Consider the following 20,318-nt stretch of genomic DNA (forward strand, 5'->3'; position numbering starts at 1 on the left):
AGATGCAGCCTGGTGGAAGTTGCCATCACCCTGTGTGCCAAGACTGGGTGTCTCCTACCTAGCACTCTAAAGCATATACCAAATTCTTCCTCGCTATCTAGCTCTTTATTTACATTTCTTATGAGTTTATCTTTGAATTGGTCAGTCACACCAATACGTCCCGATCACAGGGGCTTTGTGTTTTGTCCAATTCCTAGTTTAGTTGATAGTCCTTGTCCTCGTCAAAGTCCAGTCTCTGTACAACACTCAGAGCTATGACTTGAAAATTTCACTGTGCTCTAATCAGAGCCTTCTACTGTAAAAACATGACATTTTCATTAAGTGTAATGATTCAAGAAGGTAGACCTTGTCCAGGGTCCAATAGGGACAGGTAATAAATGCTGGCCTGGCCAGTGCTGGCCACAGTCTGTGGATGAAACAAAAATCAGGAACTTTGCTCATGTGCATAGATTCTTACAAATGTCCTGACACCACACCCCAGTGTTTTAACTATTTTTTTTATCCACACCAATTAACAACCACCAAAGTTTTACCCTTATCTATTGTTGCAAATTTGGTATAGTACTTGTGGATTGGAAATTAGGATGTTAGAATTTGTTTGTAAAATGACAGGGGGATGAGTGCATAGTCCCTTTAAAAGACGTGCTTTGGAAAAAAAAATGTGCATGCAGCAGCAGAAACACAGACAGTTCTTAAAATTGAAACGTTGTATTAAAAGGCTATACTGTTACAAGGCAAAGCAGCATTTTTGCCAAAACAACAAGTTTTTGAATTTAAACAAGTAACTTAAAGCAGGTCCTAGATACCAAAACCCAATTAAATTTAAATCTGGTGGTTTTGACAGCCTTGGACCAATCCTATTGAAAGAAATTAATAGGTCACTGAGGCTATAAAAGAAGACGGCATTTGAAAATTAGCCTGAGAGCAAGCTGCCACCGGTTAATAGAACAGCTCTCACAGCCATCAGCTTTAAATTAAGAGAAAACTCGCTGGCTCTCTCAGAAATCTCTAAACTCTCAGATTAAGCACTATCTAAGTAAAGGTATTACAGCACTCATAGCTAATATTCCTGCACAGGAAGTTGATGGAGGAAGATATCCCTGACTGCACAACAGCAAAGGAGACAACATTCTGGAAGACTTTTTCTGGCTGTAATTTCGAGAGATTAAGCTTTAATTTTTTATAATTAATTTGGTTTATATAAGTGGGATTTGTATCTATTGGAACAGCATATCACTTAAATTTTGTTTTCTTCGATTAATAGTTAAGGAGGAATTGCTCGGTTTGTTAGTCATTCTGTTAACTACTTGTTGATTGTTAGAGTTAGATAAATAAATTGTTACTCATGGATTATAAAGTGAGTAGCAGGGATGTCTTTCATTTAACCACTCATTTAATAGATTATGAGACGAGGTGAGTTTCTCTGAGGGTTTTGGTTTTAATTATGAGAGAGGTGTCGACAACTCCTTTGTAATATAATGGAGTGCATTTGATAACAGCTCACCCTGTTTTCTGCAGAGATTACTTGGATCAGAGTTGTCATCTTATCCCAAGGTGATGGTTCAGAATTCTGGTTAGTCGTAGAATCCTTACAGCGTGGAAAGAGGCCAATCAGCCCACCAAGTTTACATCAACCTTCTAAAGAGCATCTCACACCATTCCCGTAAACCTGCATTTCCCACGGTCAATCCACTAACCTGCACATCTTTGGACTGTGGGAGGAAACCAGAGCACCCAGAGGAAACCTACGCAGACAGAGGGAGAATGTGCAAACTCCACACAGACAGTCGCCCAAAGATAGAATTGAACCCAGGTCTCTGATGCTGTGAGGCAGCAGAGCTAACCACAGTGATGCCTATGGCTACCATCAGAACAGAGTCGTCAGATCTGAACTGTTAAGTCCACTTTCTTGCAATAGATGCTGCCAGACCTGTTGTAATTTGCCAGCAAAATTTTCTGGCTTTGTTACCATTTAATTCTACTCTTCAGTAGTTGAATCTCCTAGAGATTGGCCTCTACCCCTCATCCTTCATTGTTTCCTGGGTTTCTGATGCATCTTGGGATCTGGAAAGGGTGACATTTGGAACATGATTCCATGTGCAGTTTTTCATTTTCCCTGTCTTCCAGGCAGCTGTCTTCATTTTGTACCCCACGGGTTAGGATAGTGAAATAGATCCCACAGTCAACATATCTGTTGAGCTTCAGTTATGTGGGCAAGAGCTGAACACTGCACCAGAGTCAAGAGGGCTCCTGTGCTTAGAGTCAGCAAAGTTCTTCAGCTGCTTTCCATGAATGTGAATTTGAGCAAGTTGAAGATAGATAAGTCCCCGGGCCTGATAGGGTTTATCCAAGGATGTTATGGGAAGCAAGGGAAGAGATTGCAAGGCCTTTGGTGATGATCTTTTCATCCTCACTGTCCACATGTATAGTGCCAGAAGATTGGGGAGTGGCAAACATCATTCCCTTGTTCAAAAAAGGGAATAGGGATAACCCTGGAAATTTCAGTGGTGGGTAAATTATTGGAAAGGGCTCTGAGAGATAGGGTTTATGATCACTTGGATAGGCACTGTTTGATTTGTGATTGTCAGCATGGATTTGTGAGGGGTAGAGCATGCCTCACAAACTTCATTGAATTCTTTGAAGAGGTGACGAAGCATGTGGATGAAGATACAGCAGTGGATGTGGTATACATGGATTTAAGTAAGGCGTTCCACATGGTAGGCTCATGCAGAAAGTAAGGAGGCATGGGATTGGGGGAAATGTGGCAGATTGGGTTCAGAATTGGCTGACCCTTAGAAGGCAAAGGGTGATAGTGGATGGAAAATTTTCAACATGGTGCTCATTTATGAGTGGTGTAAATCAAGGACCTGTTCTGGGTCCTCTTCGATTTGTGATTTTTGTAAATGATTTGGATGAAGGAGTAGAAGGGCGAATTAGTAAGTTCACAGATGATACTAAGGTGGGTCAAGTTGTGGATAGTGTGGAGGGCTGTTCTAGGTTACAAAGGGATATTGATAGGACGCAGAGCTGGGCTGAGAAGTGGTAAGTGGAATTTAACCCTGAAAAATGTGAGGTGATTCATTTTGGAAGGACAAATTTGAAAGTAGAATACAGGGTTAATGGAAAGATTCTTGGCAGTGTGGAGGAGCAGAGGGATCTGGGGGTTCATGTCCACAGTTCGCTGAAAGCTGCCACCCAGGGGGATAGAGTTGTTAAGAAGGCATATGGTGTGTTAGCTTTTATTAATAGAGGGATTGAGTTCAACAGCCGTAAAGTTATGCTCCAGCTGTACAAAAGCCTGGTTTGGCTACATCTGGAGTATAGTGTCTAGTTCTGGTTGCCTCATTACAGGAAGGATGTGGAAGTGTTGGAAAAGGTGCAGAAGAGATTTACCAGAATGTTGCCTGTAATGGAAGGAAGGTCTTACGAGGAAAGGTTGAGAGAGCTAGGGCTTTTCTGTTTAGAATGACGAAGGATGAGAGGTGACTTAATAGAGGTGTACAAAATGGTCAGAGGTATGGATAGAGTGGACAGCCAGAGATTTTTTCCTAGGGATGCGGTAGCCATTATGAGGGGGCATAGTTTTAAAGTGAGTGGACGTAGATATAGGGGAGACATCAGAATTAGGTTCTCTACTCAGAGAGTGGTAGGGGTAGGGGTGTGGAATGCATTGCTGGCGAGGGTAGTGGAGTCGGCCTCATTAGGGGCATTTAAGCGGCTATTAGGTAGGCATTTGAATTATAGTATAAGGTAGGGGTGGAGGTTAGATAGACTTTAGGTTTAGGATAAAGGCTCGGCACAAGATTGTGGGCTGAAGGGCCTGTGCTGTGCTGTATTCTTCTATGTTCTATATTCTAATATGTTTTCTCTTGATGAACTTACGAACCCCGCTGTCATCTCGTGAAGTTGCCTTCTCTCGGGTTTGGGTTGTGTGCCAACCTACAACCAGTCTCCAGAAACATTTGCCTCAGTTTCCCCAGGAGTTCAACCATATGGGATCGATGATATAAATGTCTTTGGTGCTCTAGAGTCTCCTTGGAATCTCATTGGCCAGGAACCCAGTGTCAATTTTTGGGCCCAGAGGCTGTGAGGTGGGCATTGGTAACAGTGTCAATTTCAGAGCTTTAATAACTGTTCATGGTGTGAATGAATCAACAAAAGATAAACTGTTACACACAGAAAGGAGCAGCAATAACTCTGTCTGGAATAAACTATTAAAGGACAAGGATGAATTTACAGAGGAACTGAAAGCAATTAGCCGTGTCTGAGAGAAGATGGAGTTTAAGTTACAGGGACAAAACCATTTTGACATCTGTTTGATAACTGGCTGCTTTATACCAATAAAAGACAACTGATGGCCATGCAGAAGAGTTTAAGGATTTAACTGCAGGAAAGTGATGTTTTCTAACAGTTAACGCCAAATATAACAAGGAACGAGGAAGCTTTTTCCGAGAAGAAGGCAAGCTGCAGACTTGCAATAATTTGGATGAGTGAATCTTAAAAATCACCAATAATACCATATCACAGACATGAAAATCTGTAAAAGGATCGTACACCAGCAGATCTCTGGAGAACAACAATGCATAAGGATCGAAGACTGGACACTTCCAGAGACAGACGCTGTTGGTTGGAATCGGAGCTAAATTCTACCATTAATTTGGTACTAGCCAGGTTGTTGAATTGCTCGCCAAGCTGGTTTGGTTTTGTTCAGATGTCTCATCACCATGCTAGATAACATCATCATTGGAGTCTCTGATGAACCGATGTTGTTCTACTCCGCTTTTATACTGTCCGGTCCATTATGGTGAGTGGTGTCATTTCCGATTCTGTTCTGTATGGGTTTGAGTATGGGGTCCTATGCTATACGTTTGTTGATTGCATTACAGGTCGAGAACCATGCATCTAAGAATTCCCGTGCATGTCAATATTTGACTTGGGCTACTACAGTTACCTTGTCCCAGTTAAACTGATGGCCTTCATTGTCAGAGTGTACTGATAATAAAGGAGAGTTCGAGCCAAGGCGAGTTGTGAGGCTGAACTTGCTTACCTAAGGGGTCATATTTTGGTTGCTACATGCAATAGTTTAAATCATCATTTCAGTGTTTGATTGCCTGTGAGATTTCTTAACAAGTAACCGAATTAAAGGTAGCTTGTTGTGATTTACCGACAACACAGGACCCTGACCAGTTCTTCTGCAGTGAACAGCTCACCAGGTTGAGGTTGCCTCTTGGTTACTGACTGGGTCCCCAGGACACTTTCCTGAACTGTATATAGCAGGACATTCCCAACTGCTCCCATGATTCTGAGAGGTCAAAGCCACTGCGAGCCGAAGATTGGGCAATTAGGTGTCACATCCTCCTAAACGGTCGAGACATCGGCTCTCTGAGCTTGTCTAGCCACCAGGCTGGTGAACAGTACCACCTGGCTGGTGACCACTTGATCACTGGCCATTATTTCTAGTCAAAGCTGGTGCTTCACATCATTGATCACCAGGAAGGAAGACACACAGCCAGCCCATTCCTTTGTTGGTCACATCTTCTGCTCAGCACAGAGCCAAGTGGTACATCTGCTGATGCTCATCCTCTGGAACTGTTCCCTGCAGCATCTGATGGGATATCAGTGGGTTGGAGGAAGGAAGACCACAATCCTGCCTGGTCTCCTGATGTTGTTTCACATCTGTGATCTCTTGCTGACTCTTGCCTTGTCACAAGGTCTGGTCCCATGCGTCTCTTGCACCGTGGCACATTCCAGTTCTCGCTCCACCATTCTGCACTGGCTTGGTCTCTGTCTTCATCTATGAGAGGTTTAAATCCCTCTGCAGTCCTGATGCTGTGCACTGCAGGGTGCTGAGTCATTTTACCAGCAGCTGAGAATGACATGAAGAGCACTTCTCGTAACATGTTCACACGGCAGAGTAAGATCAGACAGGCAGAGGGCACATGGCTGATCACCAGGGCATCTAGGAAGAACAGGGAGTTTACTGAAGGGTTCCCCGAAGTGCATCTTACTCATTAACTGAATTTCCATTCTGGATACTGGTGAGGGCGATATTTCATTGAAGTACTATAGGAATATAGCAGGAGTAGCTTAGGTCCATGGTGGGTAAGGACTGGTGGTTTGAAGACGAGGTTCAAGGAAGCTGAAGAGAATGAAAGGGCAATAGTGCACGTGACAGAAGAAAAAGACAGGTGTCTCTGTGACTCCATGACAGTGTGTGGTTCTGGTACCAGAATCTAGGATGTCACAGAGTGACCACAGGCCATTCATCTGGGGGAGGGTGAAGAACCAGAAGATAGAGACTCTGTTGGCACCAATGACATGGGTAGGAAGGGGCATGATGCCCTGCAGCGGAAACTGAGGAAATTGGGTAACGGCCTGAAAAGCAAGCCTTGGAAGGCCATCATTCTCAGGATCACTCCCAGTGCCACATATGGGTGAGAACCGAAGGGGGAAGACTGAGTAAACAAACACATGGCTGGGAAAGTAGGGCAGGAGGGAGCAACTGAGATTGCTGGGATGCTGTGAGAGGTTCTGGGACAGGTGGGCCCTGTTTAAAAGAGGGAATCACATTCCAGGAGGTCCAGGATTAATATCTTCCTGGGAGATTTATGGGAAATAGAAATGTTGGAAAAGGAAAGCAGAATTTGCCCCAAAATCAACCAGGGTCAAATTACAGAACTGTGTTCAAAGAGACAGAATGAAAAGCATGCTATCTGAATGCATACAGCATTTGCAAGATATTTACATTTAAGGTGTCAGCAGAAGTAAAGGTATGTAACTGAATTACCATAAAGAGATGTGGCAGCAGGGTGATCAACAGCAGAAACTGAAGTTTTCTTTCATTCCTTCATTCACGGTATGTGGGTGTCGGTGGCTGGCCAGCGTTTATTACCCACCAGTAAGCGCCTTGGAGAAGGTGGTAGCAAGCTCCTTCTTGAACTGCAGCAGTATCTTGGATGCATAGAATCCCTGCACTATGGAAGCAGGCCATTCAGCCCATCAAGTCCGCACTGACCCTCTGAGGAGCATCCCACCTTCGACCTATTCCCCCACCCTATCCCTACATTTGCTGATCCACCTAGCCTACACATCCCTGGGCACGATGGGCAATTTTAGCATGGCCAATCCACGCAAACATGCACATGTCTGGACCATGGGAGGATACCAGAGAACCCAGCAGAAACCTACACAGACACAGAGGGAACATGCAAAGTCCACACAGACAGTCGCCCGAGGTTAGAATAGTGTAGGTCGACCCACAGTGCTGTTAGGGAGAGAATGCCAGGATTTTGACTCAGCGACAGTCAAGGACCAGTGATATATTTCAAAGTCTTGCCTGGATGAGTGCTACTCCAGCAATACTAAAGGAACTCCATACCATCCAGGACAAAGTAGCCCATTTGATTGGCACCACATCCATAAGCATCCACTCCCTCCACCACTAACACTCAGTAGCAGCAGTGTGTACTCTCTGCAAGATAAGGTGCAGAAATTCACCAAAGATCCTTGGATAGCACTTCCAAATCCACAACAACTTCCAATTAGAAGGACAAAGGCAGCAGATACATGGGAATACCACCACTTGCAAGTTCTCCTTCAAGCCATTCACAGCCCTGACTTGCAAATATATGCTGTTCCTACAGAGTCACAGAGACAAAATCCTACAACTCCCTCCCTGAGTACGTTTTGGGTCCATCTATGCCTTGTGGTCTGCAGCAGTTCAAGAAGACAGCCCACCACCACCTGAAGAGCAACTAGGGATGGGCAATAAATGCTGGCCCAGCCAGCAACCCCTGCAAAGAAACATAATCATAAAGCAATGCACGTAAAACAGTGCATAAAAAAACTATAACAAGGAAGTGGCTCAACTCCTGGTCTCTTTCTTTCAACACTGATGGCTCTGCAGCTGCCCTTAAAAGGTTACCTGGACAGGGGATGTCTCCACCTGTAACGATGATTAGCAGTAAACTCTTTGACAGCGCAAAGCCAGAGGGATTCTGCAGCTAACTTAAGGGCAGATTTAATGCACGAGTGCAAAACTGTCTCAACTACTCTCATTGTGTTTGCATGAATCGGCAGGGTTTGCTCTGTTACAAGATTCTGCAGAAATGGACTGCAGTGCCCTGGATTCTGGTTTCCAATATCTGGAGGAATCCCAGGATAATCCCATAGGTGGTGACCTGGTGCCCGTGTGTAGGCAGTACCTGGCAGCCCTCTTGCACACCCTCAAGCTGTGGCAGATGCACCAGCCTTACCTGATTCCTCTCGGAGTCTTTGTGAATGGGGTCCTCTGCGGCCAGAGCTATACTGCTGGCTGCGATCACCAGCAGGATGCACATCTCAAAGTACCGCAGATTCACAACAAAGTGACACGCCTTGCGTAGCCTGCCAGGTCAGAGACAGAGAGGGAGGAACAGTTAGCATGGAGGAAGAGACTCCCCTTGCAGGTTGGCAAAGTCGTCCTGGCCCTCGAACCTGCTGGGACAGCTTGCCAGGGACTTAGTGAGCGCGGTCTGACTGCCCACCTATACCTACACCTCACCCACCTCTCCACACCCTGATGCTGCCATCCCAGATTTCAAAGGGTGGGCACAGAATCTCATCGGGCCAGTGTTGAAAAAGAACCACTTTGTCTCTGAGGAACAGCCCACTCGGCCGCGCTAACGTACATCTCCACTGACAGTGGGCGTGTCAAGGAATAGTAACCTGAAGGCGCAGGTGAATACGTGGAGAACATCAGCTAAATGCAACCATGGCAGCTGCTGGAATGTAAACTGGCTAAATAGATAAGAGCAATGATTGTCAAAGAAACTGACCCGGTTCACTCATGTCAGATAGGGAAGGAAATCTGCCATCAAGTTTGAAGAGTTAGGGTGCACTCTTTCGGTGGATGTGTGTGAGAGTCAACAGTAGATGGCACCAGGAACGTCTGAGCGTCTGACAGGAGGTTGGAAGGGTCAGAGCCCTCAAGCTGAGGCAATCCACCCCCATTCTCCCTGCGACCACACAAACACCCAGGTCAAAGAAAGCACACTCTTACAGACCTGCATCTCCTCAGCATGGTGCACTCTCATTCTAGCCTGCTCTGTGCTATCCTCTCTGTTTCAGTGTGCAACATGCTAACAATTTTCATTTTGATTTGTGCACAAGGGCTTGGCCAGCATTTATTGCCCATTCCCAGCTGACCTTGGAAAAGGTGGCATGCTTTCTGGTTTTCTTTATGTTAGCTCAAGAAACACATATAACCCAGAGAGTCAGGTTCTTGTGGTTGTTGACTTGCTCGCTGAGCCGGTGGGTTTGATTGCAGACGTTTCATTGACCTGCTAGGGAACACTGTCAGTGCGCTTCCAGTGAAGTGTCGGTGTTCTGTCCCAAGTGTTATTTATGTGTCTCAGTTTGCTGGGTTGGGTGGCATCACTTCCGTATTTGTTTTAGCAGTTGGTATATGGGGTGCAGCTCTACATGTTTTTTAATGGAGTTCCGGTTTGAATGTCAGGTCTCCAGGAAGTCTCATGCGTGACTTTGCTTGGCTTGTTCTAGGATAGCTAAGTTGTCTCAGTCGAATCAGTGTTCTCTTTGTCCATGTGTATTGAAATGCATGAGAGTTGGTCATGTCTCTTGGTAGCTAGTTGGTGTTCATGAATCCTGATGGCTAGTTTCCTTCCAGTTTGCCATATGTAATGCTTTTGGCAGTCTTTGCATGGTATATTGTAAATAATGTTGGTTCTGTTAGTTGTGGTTGTCGGACGCTTTATTCTTGCCAGTAGATGTCGTAATGAAGCTGTTGGTTTGTGAGTTACCATGATTCCTAAGGATGGAGTAATCTGCTGGTCATTTCAGACATGTCCTTAATGTAGGGAAGGGTGGCTAGTGTCTCTGGACATGTCATGCTTCCTGTTGTGGTCTGTTGTGTAAGCATCGGTGCATTATGCTTTTCAGGTGGCCGTCGTTTCCAAAGACACTGTGTAGGTATTCTTCCTCAGCTTTGCGCAGCTCTGGGGTGCTGCAGAGTGTCATGGCTCACTTAAACAGTGTTTTAGTGCAGCTCCGTTTGTGAGTATTGGGATGATTGCTATTGTAGTTGAGTACCTGGTCCATACGGGTGGCCCTCCTGTGTACACTGATCTGGAGGTCACCATTGGCCATATGTTCGACATCACGTCTTGGAAAGGAGGTTTGTTGTTGTTCTCCTTTTCCCTAGTGAATTTTATGCCGGTGAGGATGTTGTTTAGGGATTAGATGGGCTTCCTCCAGTTTGGAGTGTTTGATAATGACAAAGATGGCATCCACATGGTGGATCCATAGTTTTGAATGGATGGCAGGGAGGGCTGTTCATTTCAGTCTTTGCATTGTAGCCTCCGCTATTAATCCTGATATCGGTAATCTCATGGGTTTTACCAATGATTGGTCTATATACGTTGCTGTTGAAGGTGAAGTGGATTGTGAGGCATATATCCAGTAGTTTGAGGGTGCTGACTTTGCTGATGGGGTTGGTGTTGTCGGGTGTCTTTATCCCTGGTAGTGAGGCTAGTGTTTCCTTAGCCAGGGGAAAGTTTATGGAGGTAAATAGTGCAGTCACATCAAAGGAGACCATGATCTTGTCCTCATCTATTCTGGTGTCCTTGATGATGTTCAGGAATTCTTGGGTGGAGTGGATCGAGTGGTTTGAGCCCGAAACATCAGCCTTCCTGCTCCTCTGATGCTGCTTGGCCTGCTGTATCCATCCAGCTCTACACCTTGTTATGTCAGATTCTCCAGCATCGGCAGTTCCTACTATCTCTTTCCAGTTGTGGAGTTGGGTCTGTTGCCATCTGTTAGTAGGTGTCGGTATCTGCAAGTAAAGTGTTTGCTTTCTCACTGCGCTGTGCTCTGTTCAGTATGACAGTCGTGATCCCTTTGTCTGCTGGTAGGATTACAATGTTCCTGTCTCAAAGGATACCAATTCATATGGAACAATGTAGCCATCCTAGAACAAGCCAAACATAGGCACGCACAAGAATTCCTGGAGGCCTGGCATTCAAACCAGAACTCCATTAACAAACGTGTAGAGTTGGAGCCCAAAAACCAACCACTAAGAAACAAATCTGCAAGTGATGCCACCCACACCAACAAGTCGAGACACACAAATAACAAGCGGGACAGAACACTGACCCTTTACCAGAGGTGCACTGATGATGTTACCTAGCAGGGTGATTAAACATCCGCAAATAAATGCACCAGCTCGGTAAGCAAGTCAACAACCGCATCGACAGCCCAAAGCTACAAATCTTCTCAAAAATCTTGAGACAGGTTCTTGTTGAGGGAGATGTCTGGAAGTTTGTTAACATCACTTTACAAGGTTAACACAAACAGTTGAGGTTGGGAGACTGACTGACTGAATGCACTATGTAGATTCTACGTGACACAGAGTGAGTGACTTGAACGTATTGTGACATTAAATGTTCAATTCCCTCCAACCCAGCTTTTATCTCCCCTTTTGAAAGACTGGGGAACTCTGTTTCAAAAAGGATAAATAAACATTCAGATAACACTGTGGCGGGAGGGGTGGTGTGCCCAGATCTAGGCTTTATATGCACAGCTGTGAGGATTTGCTTCACTGTACTGTTATTACAGATGTATGTTATAGAAATGTGTCTGTTCATTAAAAATGTGTTGATGTTGATGGTTTAAAGCACAGATTTTCCATCTATTTTTTCACAGGACTTGCTCATTCCAATATCATATGACCTTAGCAGCTTTCCTTGAATCAATGTGTTCGTATGCTTTGTCCTGGTTCAAAGTGGGATAAGTGTCTTTCTGCTTATTGGTTGGACCCCACAGATCATTTCCCCGCATCTTTCCTACAAGAAAGTCATGCACATGTTGTTTCACGTAGGGGCCAATAACCTGAAGTTCATTACCATCACCAACCAATCATGACTACAATATGGAGAGAGGAGCAGTGTCAACATTTTGAGTCCAGTTTGAGATCTAAAGAAGTCAGAATGGGCTCGAAATGTTAACTCTGCTCCTCTCTCCACACGTGTTACCTGATGAGCTTCTCCAGCAATTTTTCACTGCAGCAGGGGGCTATCTTCTTGAACTGATGCAGTCCGTGTGCTGTAGGTAGATCTACAATGCGGTGTGGGTGCGGATTCCAGGATTTTGATCCAGCAATGGTGAAGGAATGGCAATTTATTTCCAAGTCGGGATGCTGAGTGGCTTGGAAAGGAATTTGGAGGTGGTGGAGATTCTATATGTCTGCTACCCTTGTCTTTTTAAATGGAAGTAGTCATGGGTTTGGAAGATTTAGGATGGCATACATTGCTCCTTCTCAGCATCAATGTTGGAAGGAGTGGATGCTTGTGGATGTAGTGCTAATCAAGTGGGCTGCTTTGTCCGGGATAATGTCAAGCTTTATCTCAAGAGGGTTGGAATATAAAAGCAGCGATGTGCTTCCGAGGCTTTATAAAGCTCTAGTTAGGCCCCATTTAGGCCCCAATTTTGGGCCCCACACCTCAGGAAGGGCATACTGGCACTGAAGCATGTCCAGCGGAGATTCACACAGATGATCCCTGGAATGGTAGGTTTAACGTATGATGAACGGCTAAGGATCCTGGGATTGTACTCATTAGAGTTTAGAAGGTTGAGGGGAGATCTAATAGAAACTTACAAGATAATGTATGGCTTAGAAGGGGTGGATGCTAGGAAGTTGTTTGCGTTAGGCGGAGAGACTAGGACCCGTGGGCACAGCCTTAAAATTAGAGAGGGTAAATTCAAAACTAAAATGAGATGACATTTCTTCAGCCAGAGAGTGGTGGGTTTGTGGAATTCATTGCCACGGAGTGCAGTGGAGACTGGGACATTGGATGCCTTCAAGGCAGAGATTGACAAATTCTTGATCTCAGAAGGAATCAAGGGCTTTGGGGACAGTGCAGGGAAGTGGAGTTGAAGTGCCCATCAGCCACGATTTAAATGGCGGAGTGGACTTGATGGGCTGAATGGCTTTACTTCCACTCCTATGTCATATGGTCTTATGGTCTAAGCTTTTTGACTGTTGTTGGACCTGTACTCTTCCAGGGAAGTGGGTAATATTCCATCACACTCCTGACTTGTGCCTTTGTACAATCTTTGGGGTCAGGAATTGTGTTAATCACTGCAAGGTTCCCAGTCTCTGAGTAGTTCTTATAGCCAGAGTATTTTCAGTTGAGGTTCTGGTCAGTGGTAACCCCCAGGATGTTGGTAGTGGGGCATTCAGTGGTGGTAACACCATTGAATGTCAAGGGTCAACAGTTAGATTCTCCCTTGTTGGAGATGGTTATTGAGTGGCGTGAACATTACTGACCACTTAACAAGTGCATGTCTTAAAATTTTCCAGACCTTGCTGCATCGTGCAAACAATGACTTGCAAACGGTGGTACTGAATGCCATGCGATCATCACACCTGACGTTACGCTGAAGGCGTAGGCAAGGATGAAAAGTTGGGAGGGGTTTGAGGTGAGGGTTGTGCTGGTAAATCGTGTTTACTGCAATGGTGGATGCAGTGCCTTCAGGTTGTGGTGCAATTATTCCTTTATATGTTCATGTGATCTCACCTTGACCACTAGTGTCAAGTCCCTAAATCTTGTGTGTCATTGGAGCCGGCTACTGGGGCAATGCTGCTGGTTATCGCCTCCTAGGTCATCTCCTCCCAAATTCACTGCTTCTGTCACTTCCTTCCCCACTATGGATGAAGAACATCACTCCTCTATTGGAGAGAGATAGTAGGAACTGCAGATGCTGGAGAATCTGAGATAACAAGGTGTAGAACTGGATGAACACAGCAGGACAAGCAGCATCAGAGAAGCAGGAAAGCTGACGTTTCAGGCCGAGACCTTTCTTCAGAAATGGAAGAAGGGTCCAGACTTGAAATGTCAGCCTTCCTGCTCCTCTGATGCTGCTTGGCCTGCTGTGTTCATCCAGCTCTACACCTTGTTATCTAATTCCTCTATTGGAGATTCCTTACCAGGCTCTCCACAGACCAAGAAGCTGTGAACCCTCTCCTGGATCATAGGGCCATCCAGTAAACTGCTTCAGTCCTAGATCACCACATTGCGCAGCTTTAGTGTGAATGAGTCAGGTCCCATTATACACACAGAAACATGCCAACCGACGTCCAACTGTTAAATAGGCCACTGTCTCTTAGCAAGCGGAGCCAGTTTTAAATCATGTGAGTTTAGGGATTTGAATGCAGGAACATGGATCTCTCACTGCAATTGTACAGGGCCTGAGTGAGATCACACCTGGAGGACTGTGTGCAGTTTGATCTCCTTATCTTAGGAAGGATGTCCTGGCTATGGAATGAGTGCAGTGAAGGTTTACCAGACTGATTCCTGGGATGGCAGAGTTGACTATGAGGAGGGACTGGATCGGTTAGGACTATATTCACTAAAGTGAAGAATAAAGGGGTTGGGGTGGAATCTCATAGAAATCGATAAAATTCTAACCTGATTACTGAGGTGCCTTCCTCAACCATTCCAGAGGGCAGTTAACAGTCAACCACACTGCTGTGGGTCTGGAGTCACATGTAGGCCAGACCAGGTAAGGATGGCAGGTTTCCTTCCCCTGAAGAGAACCAGATGGCATTTGAACAACAATCGATGTTAGTTGTATCGGTCACGATTACCGAGACCAGCTTTAATTTTCAGACTTTTATTAACAGGACTAGACAGGGTAAATGCAGGAAGAACGTCTCTACAATCGAGGAGTTCAGAATCAGGAATCACAGTCTAAGGATGTGGGATCGGCCATTTAGGACTGAGATGAACAGAAATGCCTCCATGCAGAGAGATGTTGAGGCAAAATTTTAAATGCTTCAAGAAGGAGTTAGATATACAGGTTAGGGCTAAAGGAAACAAAGGGTATAGGGAGAAAGAGGATGCAGGGGACTGAGTTGGATGGTCAGCCATGATCATCTTGAATGGTAGCGGAGGTTTGAAGGGCTGAATGGCCTCCTCCTGCTCTCATTTTCTTTATTTCCATGAGTCATCATTGAATTCCCTAATTAAGTATGAAATCCACACATTTTAGCCACTATCCTTATATTGTTTTCTCCATGAGGTGCAGAAACCCTTACGTAGTTCACAGTCAGAGTTGTGTTGGAATGATGATTATAATTTTACTGTGATTTGAATTCTATATTCGGTCTTCCAATATCCCATCTTCGACTCCCCGGTTACCTGTTAAATTCATCTAGTTGTCTACAACTGCAATATTTTTATGTTTCTAAAATGATTAGTTAGTCCATTATATGACTTCCCCCCCCCCAAATGTATGTTATATGGCAATGCAACATTTGAGCTGCAAATAAGTCTGTTGAATAAAACACGATTATTATCAAGTCAATATCCACTTACAGCCTTTCCCCTGAGTATGGGGAATGGATGGGAAATAGGCAGAACAGTTGGAACACTTTTCTCACAGTGCACAAGCTCCCTGTTAATTCAAAACAGCACAGAAACATGGGGGACCTGCACACTCTCCTGGGCTATCACATCCGAAGGAGACGCATAGAAATTAGAGGTGACATTAAGTATTGGATAAATGTCTCCAACATTTGGGGAGGGGACCCCTCGCCCCAAATCTCAAGGAAAAACGGAAGCAAGGGGGATGATGCTGGATGGAATGCCTTTCTTTTAACCCATCCCAAACTGCCTTTTTATTGGAGAGTCTTGCTTGGCCATTTTGGAGGATAGTTAAGAGTCAACCTCACTCCTCTGTGTCTGGAGTCATACATAGGATGGCGGAATTCCTTCCCTTAATTGGGTAGCCGTACAAGAGAGGGGGTGGTCCTTGGCTTAATTCTAGTAAAAGAAGCTGGGCAAGTGATTGAAGTATCAGTGGGGGAGCATTTTGTATACAGTGATTATAACTTTCATTTGACTAAAGATTGGGATGGAAAAGTAGAAGGCTGGGTCTGAAATCAAAGTTCTCAACATGGAGTAAGGTTGATTTTAATAAGCTCAGATACGATTTGGTCAGAGTGAACTGGGAGCAGATTCTTTCAGGTAAATCTGTCCTAGAACACAGGGAAACATTCAAGATGAAAACACGGAGAGTACAGGGCTAACATGTTCCAATAAAGAAATAGGTTGGGACCATCAAATCCTGCAAACCCTGGATATCAAGGGTCATACAGCATTGGATTAAGAGAAAAACAGAGGTTTATGGCAGATACTGAGGGCTCAAAGCAGTAGAACCCTAGAGGAGTATAGAATGTGCAAGTGGGAACTTAAAAGGGAGATTAGGAGAGCTAAAAGGGGATATGAAAGGATACTGGCAGGTAAAATAAAGTAAAATCCCAAGTTGCTTCCCAGATATATTAATGGCAAAAGGATAATGAAGGAAAGGGTGAGGCCCATTCAGGACCACAGGGGTAATTTGTGTGTGGAGCCAGAGGATATAGGTAGAGTTCTAAATCAATTCTTTGTGCCAGTGTTAATCAGGGACGTTATAGAACATAGAACATAGAACAGTACAGCACAGAACAGGCCCTTCAGCCCACAATGTTGTGCCGACCATTGATCCTCATGGATGCACCCTCAAATTTCTGTGACCATATGCATGTCCAGCAGTCTCTTAAATGACCCCAATGACCTTGCTTCCACAACTGCTGCTGGCAACGCATTCCATGCTCTCACAACTCTCTGCGTAAAGAACCTGCCTCTGACATCCCCTCTATACTTTCCACCAACCAGCTTAAAACTATGACCCCTCGTGCTAGCCATTTCTGCCCTGGGAAATAGTCTCTGGCTATCGACTCTATCTATGCCTCTCATTATCTTGTATACCTCAATTAGGTCCCCTCTCCTCCTCCTTTTCTCCAATGAAAAGAGACCGAGCTCAGTCAACCTCTCTTCATAAGATAAGCCCTCCAGTCCAGGCAGCATCCTGGTAAACCTCCTCTGAACCCTCTCCAAAGCATCCACATCTTTCCTATAATAGGGCGCCCAGAACTGGACGCAGTATTCCAAGTGCGGTCTAACCAAAGTTTTATAGAGCTGCAACAAGATCTCACGACTCTTAAACTCAATCCCCCTGTTAATGAAAGCCAAAACACCATATGCTTTCTTAACAACCCTGTCCACTTGGGTGGCCATTTTAAGGGATCTATGTATCTGCACACCAAGATCCCTCTGTTCCTCCACGCTGCCAAGAATCCTATCCTTAATCCTGTACTCAGCTTTCAAATTCGACCTTCCAAAATGCATCACCTCGCATTTATCCAGGTTGAACTCCATCTGCCACCTCTCAGCCCATCTCTGCATCCTGTCAATGTCCCGCTGCAGCCTACAACAGCCCTCTACACTGTCAACGACACCTCCGACCTTTGTGTCGTCTGCAAACTTGCTGACCCATCCTTCAATTCCCTCGTCCAAGTCATTAATAAAAATTACAAACAGTAGAGGCCCAAGGACAGAGCCCTGTGGAACCCCACTCACCACTGACTTCCAGGCAGAATATTTTCCTTCTACTACCACTCGCTGTCTTCTGTTGGCCAGCCAATTCTGTATCCAAGCAGCTAAGTTCCCCTGTATCCCATTCCTCCTGACCTTCTGAATGAGCCTTCCATGGGGAACCTTATCAAATGCCTTACTGAAGTCCATATACACCACATCCACAGCTTGACCCTCATCAACCTTACTAGTCACATCCTCAAAAAACTCGATAAGGTTTGTAAGGCATGACCTACCCCTCACAAAGCCGTGTTGACTGTATTTGATCAAGCCATGCTCTTCCAGATGGTCATAAATCTTATCCCTCAGAATCCTTTCTAACACCTTGCAGACGACAGACGTGAGACTTACCGGTCTATAATTGCCGGGGATTTCCCTATTTCCTTTCTTGAAGAGAGGAATTACATTTGCCTCTCTCCAGTCCTCAGGTACGACTCCAGTGGAGAGCGAGGATGCAAAGATCTTCGCAAGTGGCGAAGCAATTGCATTTCTCGCTTCCCAAAGCAGCCGAGGACAAATCTGATCCGGGCCTGGCGACTTGTCAATCTTAATGTTTGACAAAATTTTCAGTACATCAGCTTCCTCTATCTCTATCCATTCCAGCATGCACACCTGCTCTTCAAAGGTTATGGGCATAGAAATCAGGGAGAAGGTCTTTGATACAACTAAAGTAATTAGCAAAGGCAGAGAGGAGGTTCTGAGAGGTCCAGCAGGCTTGAGAGTAGTTACATTTCCAGGGCTGGGAGAAATGTACCCCAGGTTGTTGAGTGTTATTTCCTCACTGGCCACAGGTGGCGTGTTAGGGGTCTGGAGAGTAGCCAATGTGGTACCATTATTCAAGAAGGGAGCAAGGGATAAATCAGGAAACTACAGGTAGTCAGTACAACCTCAGTCGTGGAAAAACTACTGGGACACAATTTTGAGGGATAGAAAGAATTTGCATTTGGAGAGAGGCAGGGATTAATCAAGAACAGTCAGCATGGTTTTGTTAAGGGGAGGTCATGTCTGACCAACTGGATTGAGGTAAATGAGAGCAATTTGATAGTGTCTACTTGGACTTCAGCAAGGCTTTTGGGAGACTGATAGCAAAGGTATGAGCACATGGAATCCAAGGAAATTTGACAACTTGGATCTGCAATTAGCTGAGAGTGAGGAAGCAGAGGGTGATGGTTGAGCGGTGCTTCTCCAACTGGAGGTTTGTGTTTAATGGGATCACACAGGGGTCAGTGTTGGGGTCCTTGCTGTTTATGGTTTATATAAATGATTTAGACTTGAATGCAAAAGGGTTGATCAATAAGTTCACAGCCAATACAAAAAACTGGTGGTGTGTTAAATATGAGGAGGTGGTCCTTAGATTACAGTAGGATAAAAACGGGTCAGTTAGATGGACTGATCAGTGGCAAACAGTATTCAATCCAGTTAAGTGGGAGGGGATGTACTTGGGCAGAACAAACAAGGCAAGGGAATATATGATGGATGGTAGGACCCAGGGAAGCACTGAGGATCAGTACACTGGTCCCTTAAGGTATCAGGACAGGTTATGAAGTCATATGAGATACTTGCCATTATTAGCCAAGGCATAGATTTTAGGAGCAGGTAGATTATACTGGAACTGTACAAATTACGAGTTAGGTCACAGCCAGAATACTGTGCGTAGTTCTGGAATCCATATTATAGGAAGGATGTTATTGCACTGGAGAGGGTGTGGATGAGACATACCAGGCTGCCTGGTATGAAGCATCAGCAGGGCAGGAAAGCTGATGTGGGTTGGAACCCTTCTTCAGAAATGGGGAGGTGAAGGGGTCTCTAGTGGTGATAGAAGGAGGATAGTGGAGCAGATAGGTGGAGAGAAGACGGACAGGTCAAGGAGGTGGAGATGGAGCCGGTAAAGCTGTGTATAGGTAGGGAGTTGGGATGGGGTTAGTCAGTGGGGAGGGATGGGTGGATAGGTGGGAGGGAAGACGGACAGGTTAAGGAGGCGGGGATTGGGCCGGTAAAGGTGAGTCTAGGTAGGGAGTTGGGATGGGGTTTGATTAGTGAGGTGGGAGGAGCGGATAGGTGGGAGAGAAGATGGACAGGTCAAGGAGGCGAGGATGAGTCGGCAGGGCTGGTCTTGGGATGAGGTCGGGGGTGGGGAGATTTTGAAGCTTGTAAAGTCCACATTGATACCATTGGGTTGTAGGCTTCCAAGGCAGAGGTTGTTTTCCTTAGAGAGAGGAGACTGAGGGGGGAGGGGGGCATGATTGAGATGTGTAAAAAGTAAGAGGGGCACAGATACAGTTGATAGGAAGGAACTTTTTCCATTGATGGAGGGATCAATTATCCAGGGGTCTAAATTTATATTGAGAAGCAAGAGGTTTAGAAGAGGCGTGAGGGAAAAATGTTTTCACCCATACCTGGAACTCACAGCCTGTGAGTGTGGGAGAGACTAGAAACCCTCAGAATATTGAAGGAACATTTTGATGTGCACTTGTGATGCCAAAGCTATGGGCGTCATGCTGGAAAATAGGATTAAAATGGTTAGGTGACTGTTTCTGTCCTCAGGGGCCAGAAGGACTTTTCATGTGCTGTAGATCTCTATGGCTGTATGAGGTAAACCAAACGGGATGTGGAAAGCAATTGATGTTAGTTGCCATGGTCACGAAGATTGAGACCAGCTTTATTTTCCAGATTTTTATTAACTGAATTTAAACTCCAGCAGCTGCCATACCCCTAGAACATTCTTCTAGATTACTTATCCAGTGACATTACTGCAACTGCCGAGGCAATTATCCTTCAAAGTATTTTTTCGAAAAAGGAAACTGAACACACAAATATTTCTGGCAGGACTCTGAATATGTGTCT

The 20,318-nt window shown here is 45.1% G+C and overlaps 1 protein-coding gene across 1 annotated transcript in view; it reads right to left on the reverse strand.

Moving 5' to 3' along the window:
• LOC125456615 (probable voltage-dependent R-type calcium channel subunit alpha-1E) overlaps nt 1–20,318 on the reverse strand; it is a 714,016-nt gene that overhangs the window by 90,556 nt on the left and 603,142 nt on the right. The window contains exon 24 of the mRNA XM_059647713.1: nt 8,256–8,385. Coding sequence (XP_059503696.1) covers nt 8,256–8,385 — 130 coding nt within the window. The remainder of the gene's footprint in view (nt 1–8,255; nt 8,386–20,318) is intronic.

The sequence above is a fragment of the Stegostoma tigrinum genome, chromosome 8 (genome assembly GCF_030684315.1).
Source record: "Stegostoma tigrinum isolate sSteTig4 chromosome 8, sSteTig4.hap1, whole genome shotgun sequence".
NCBI lineage: Eukaryota > Metazoa > Chordata > Chondrichthyes > Orectolobiformes > Stegostomatidae > Stegostoma > Stegostoma tigrinum.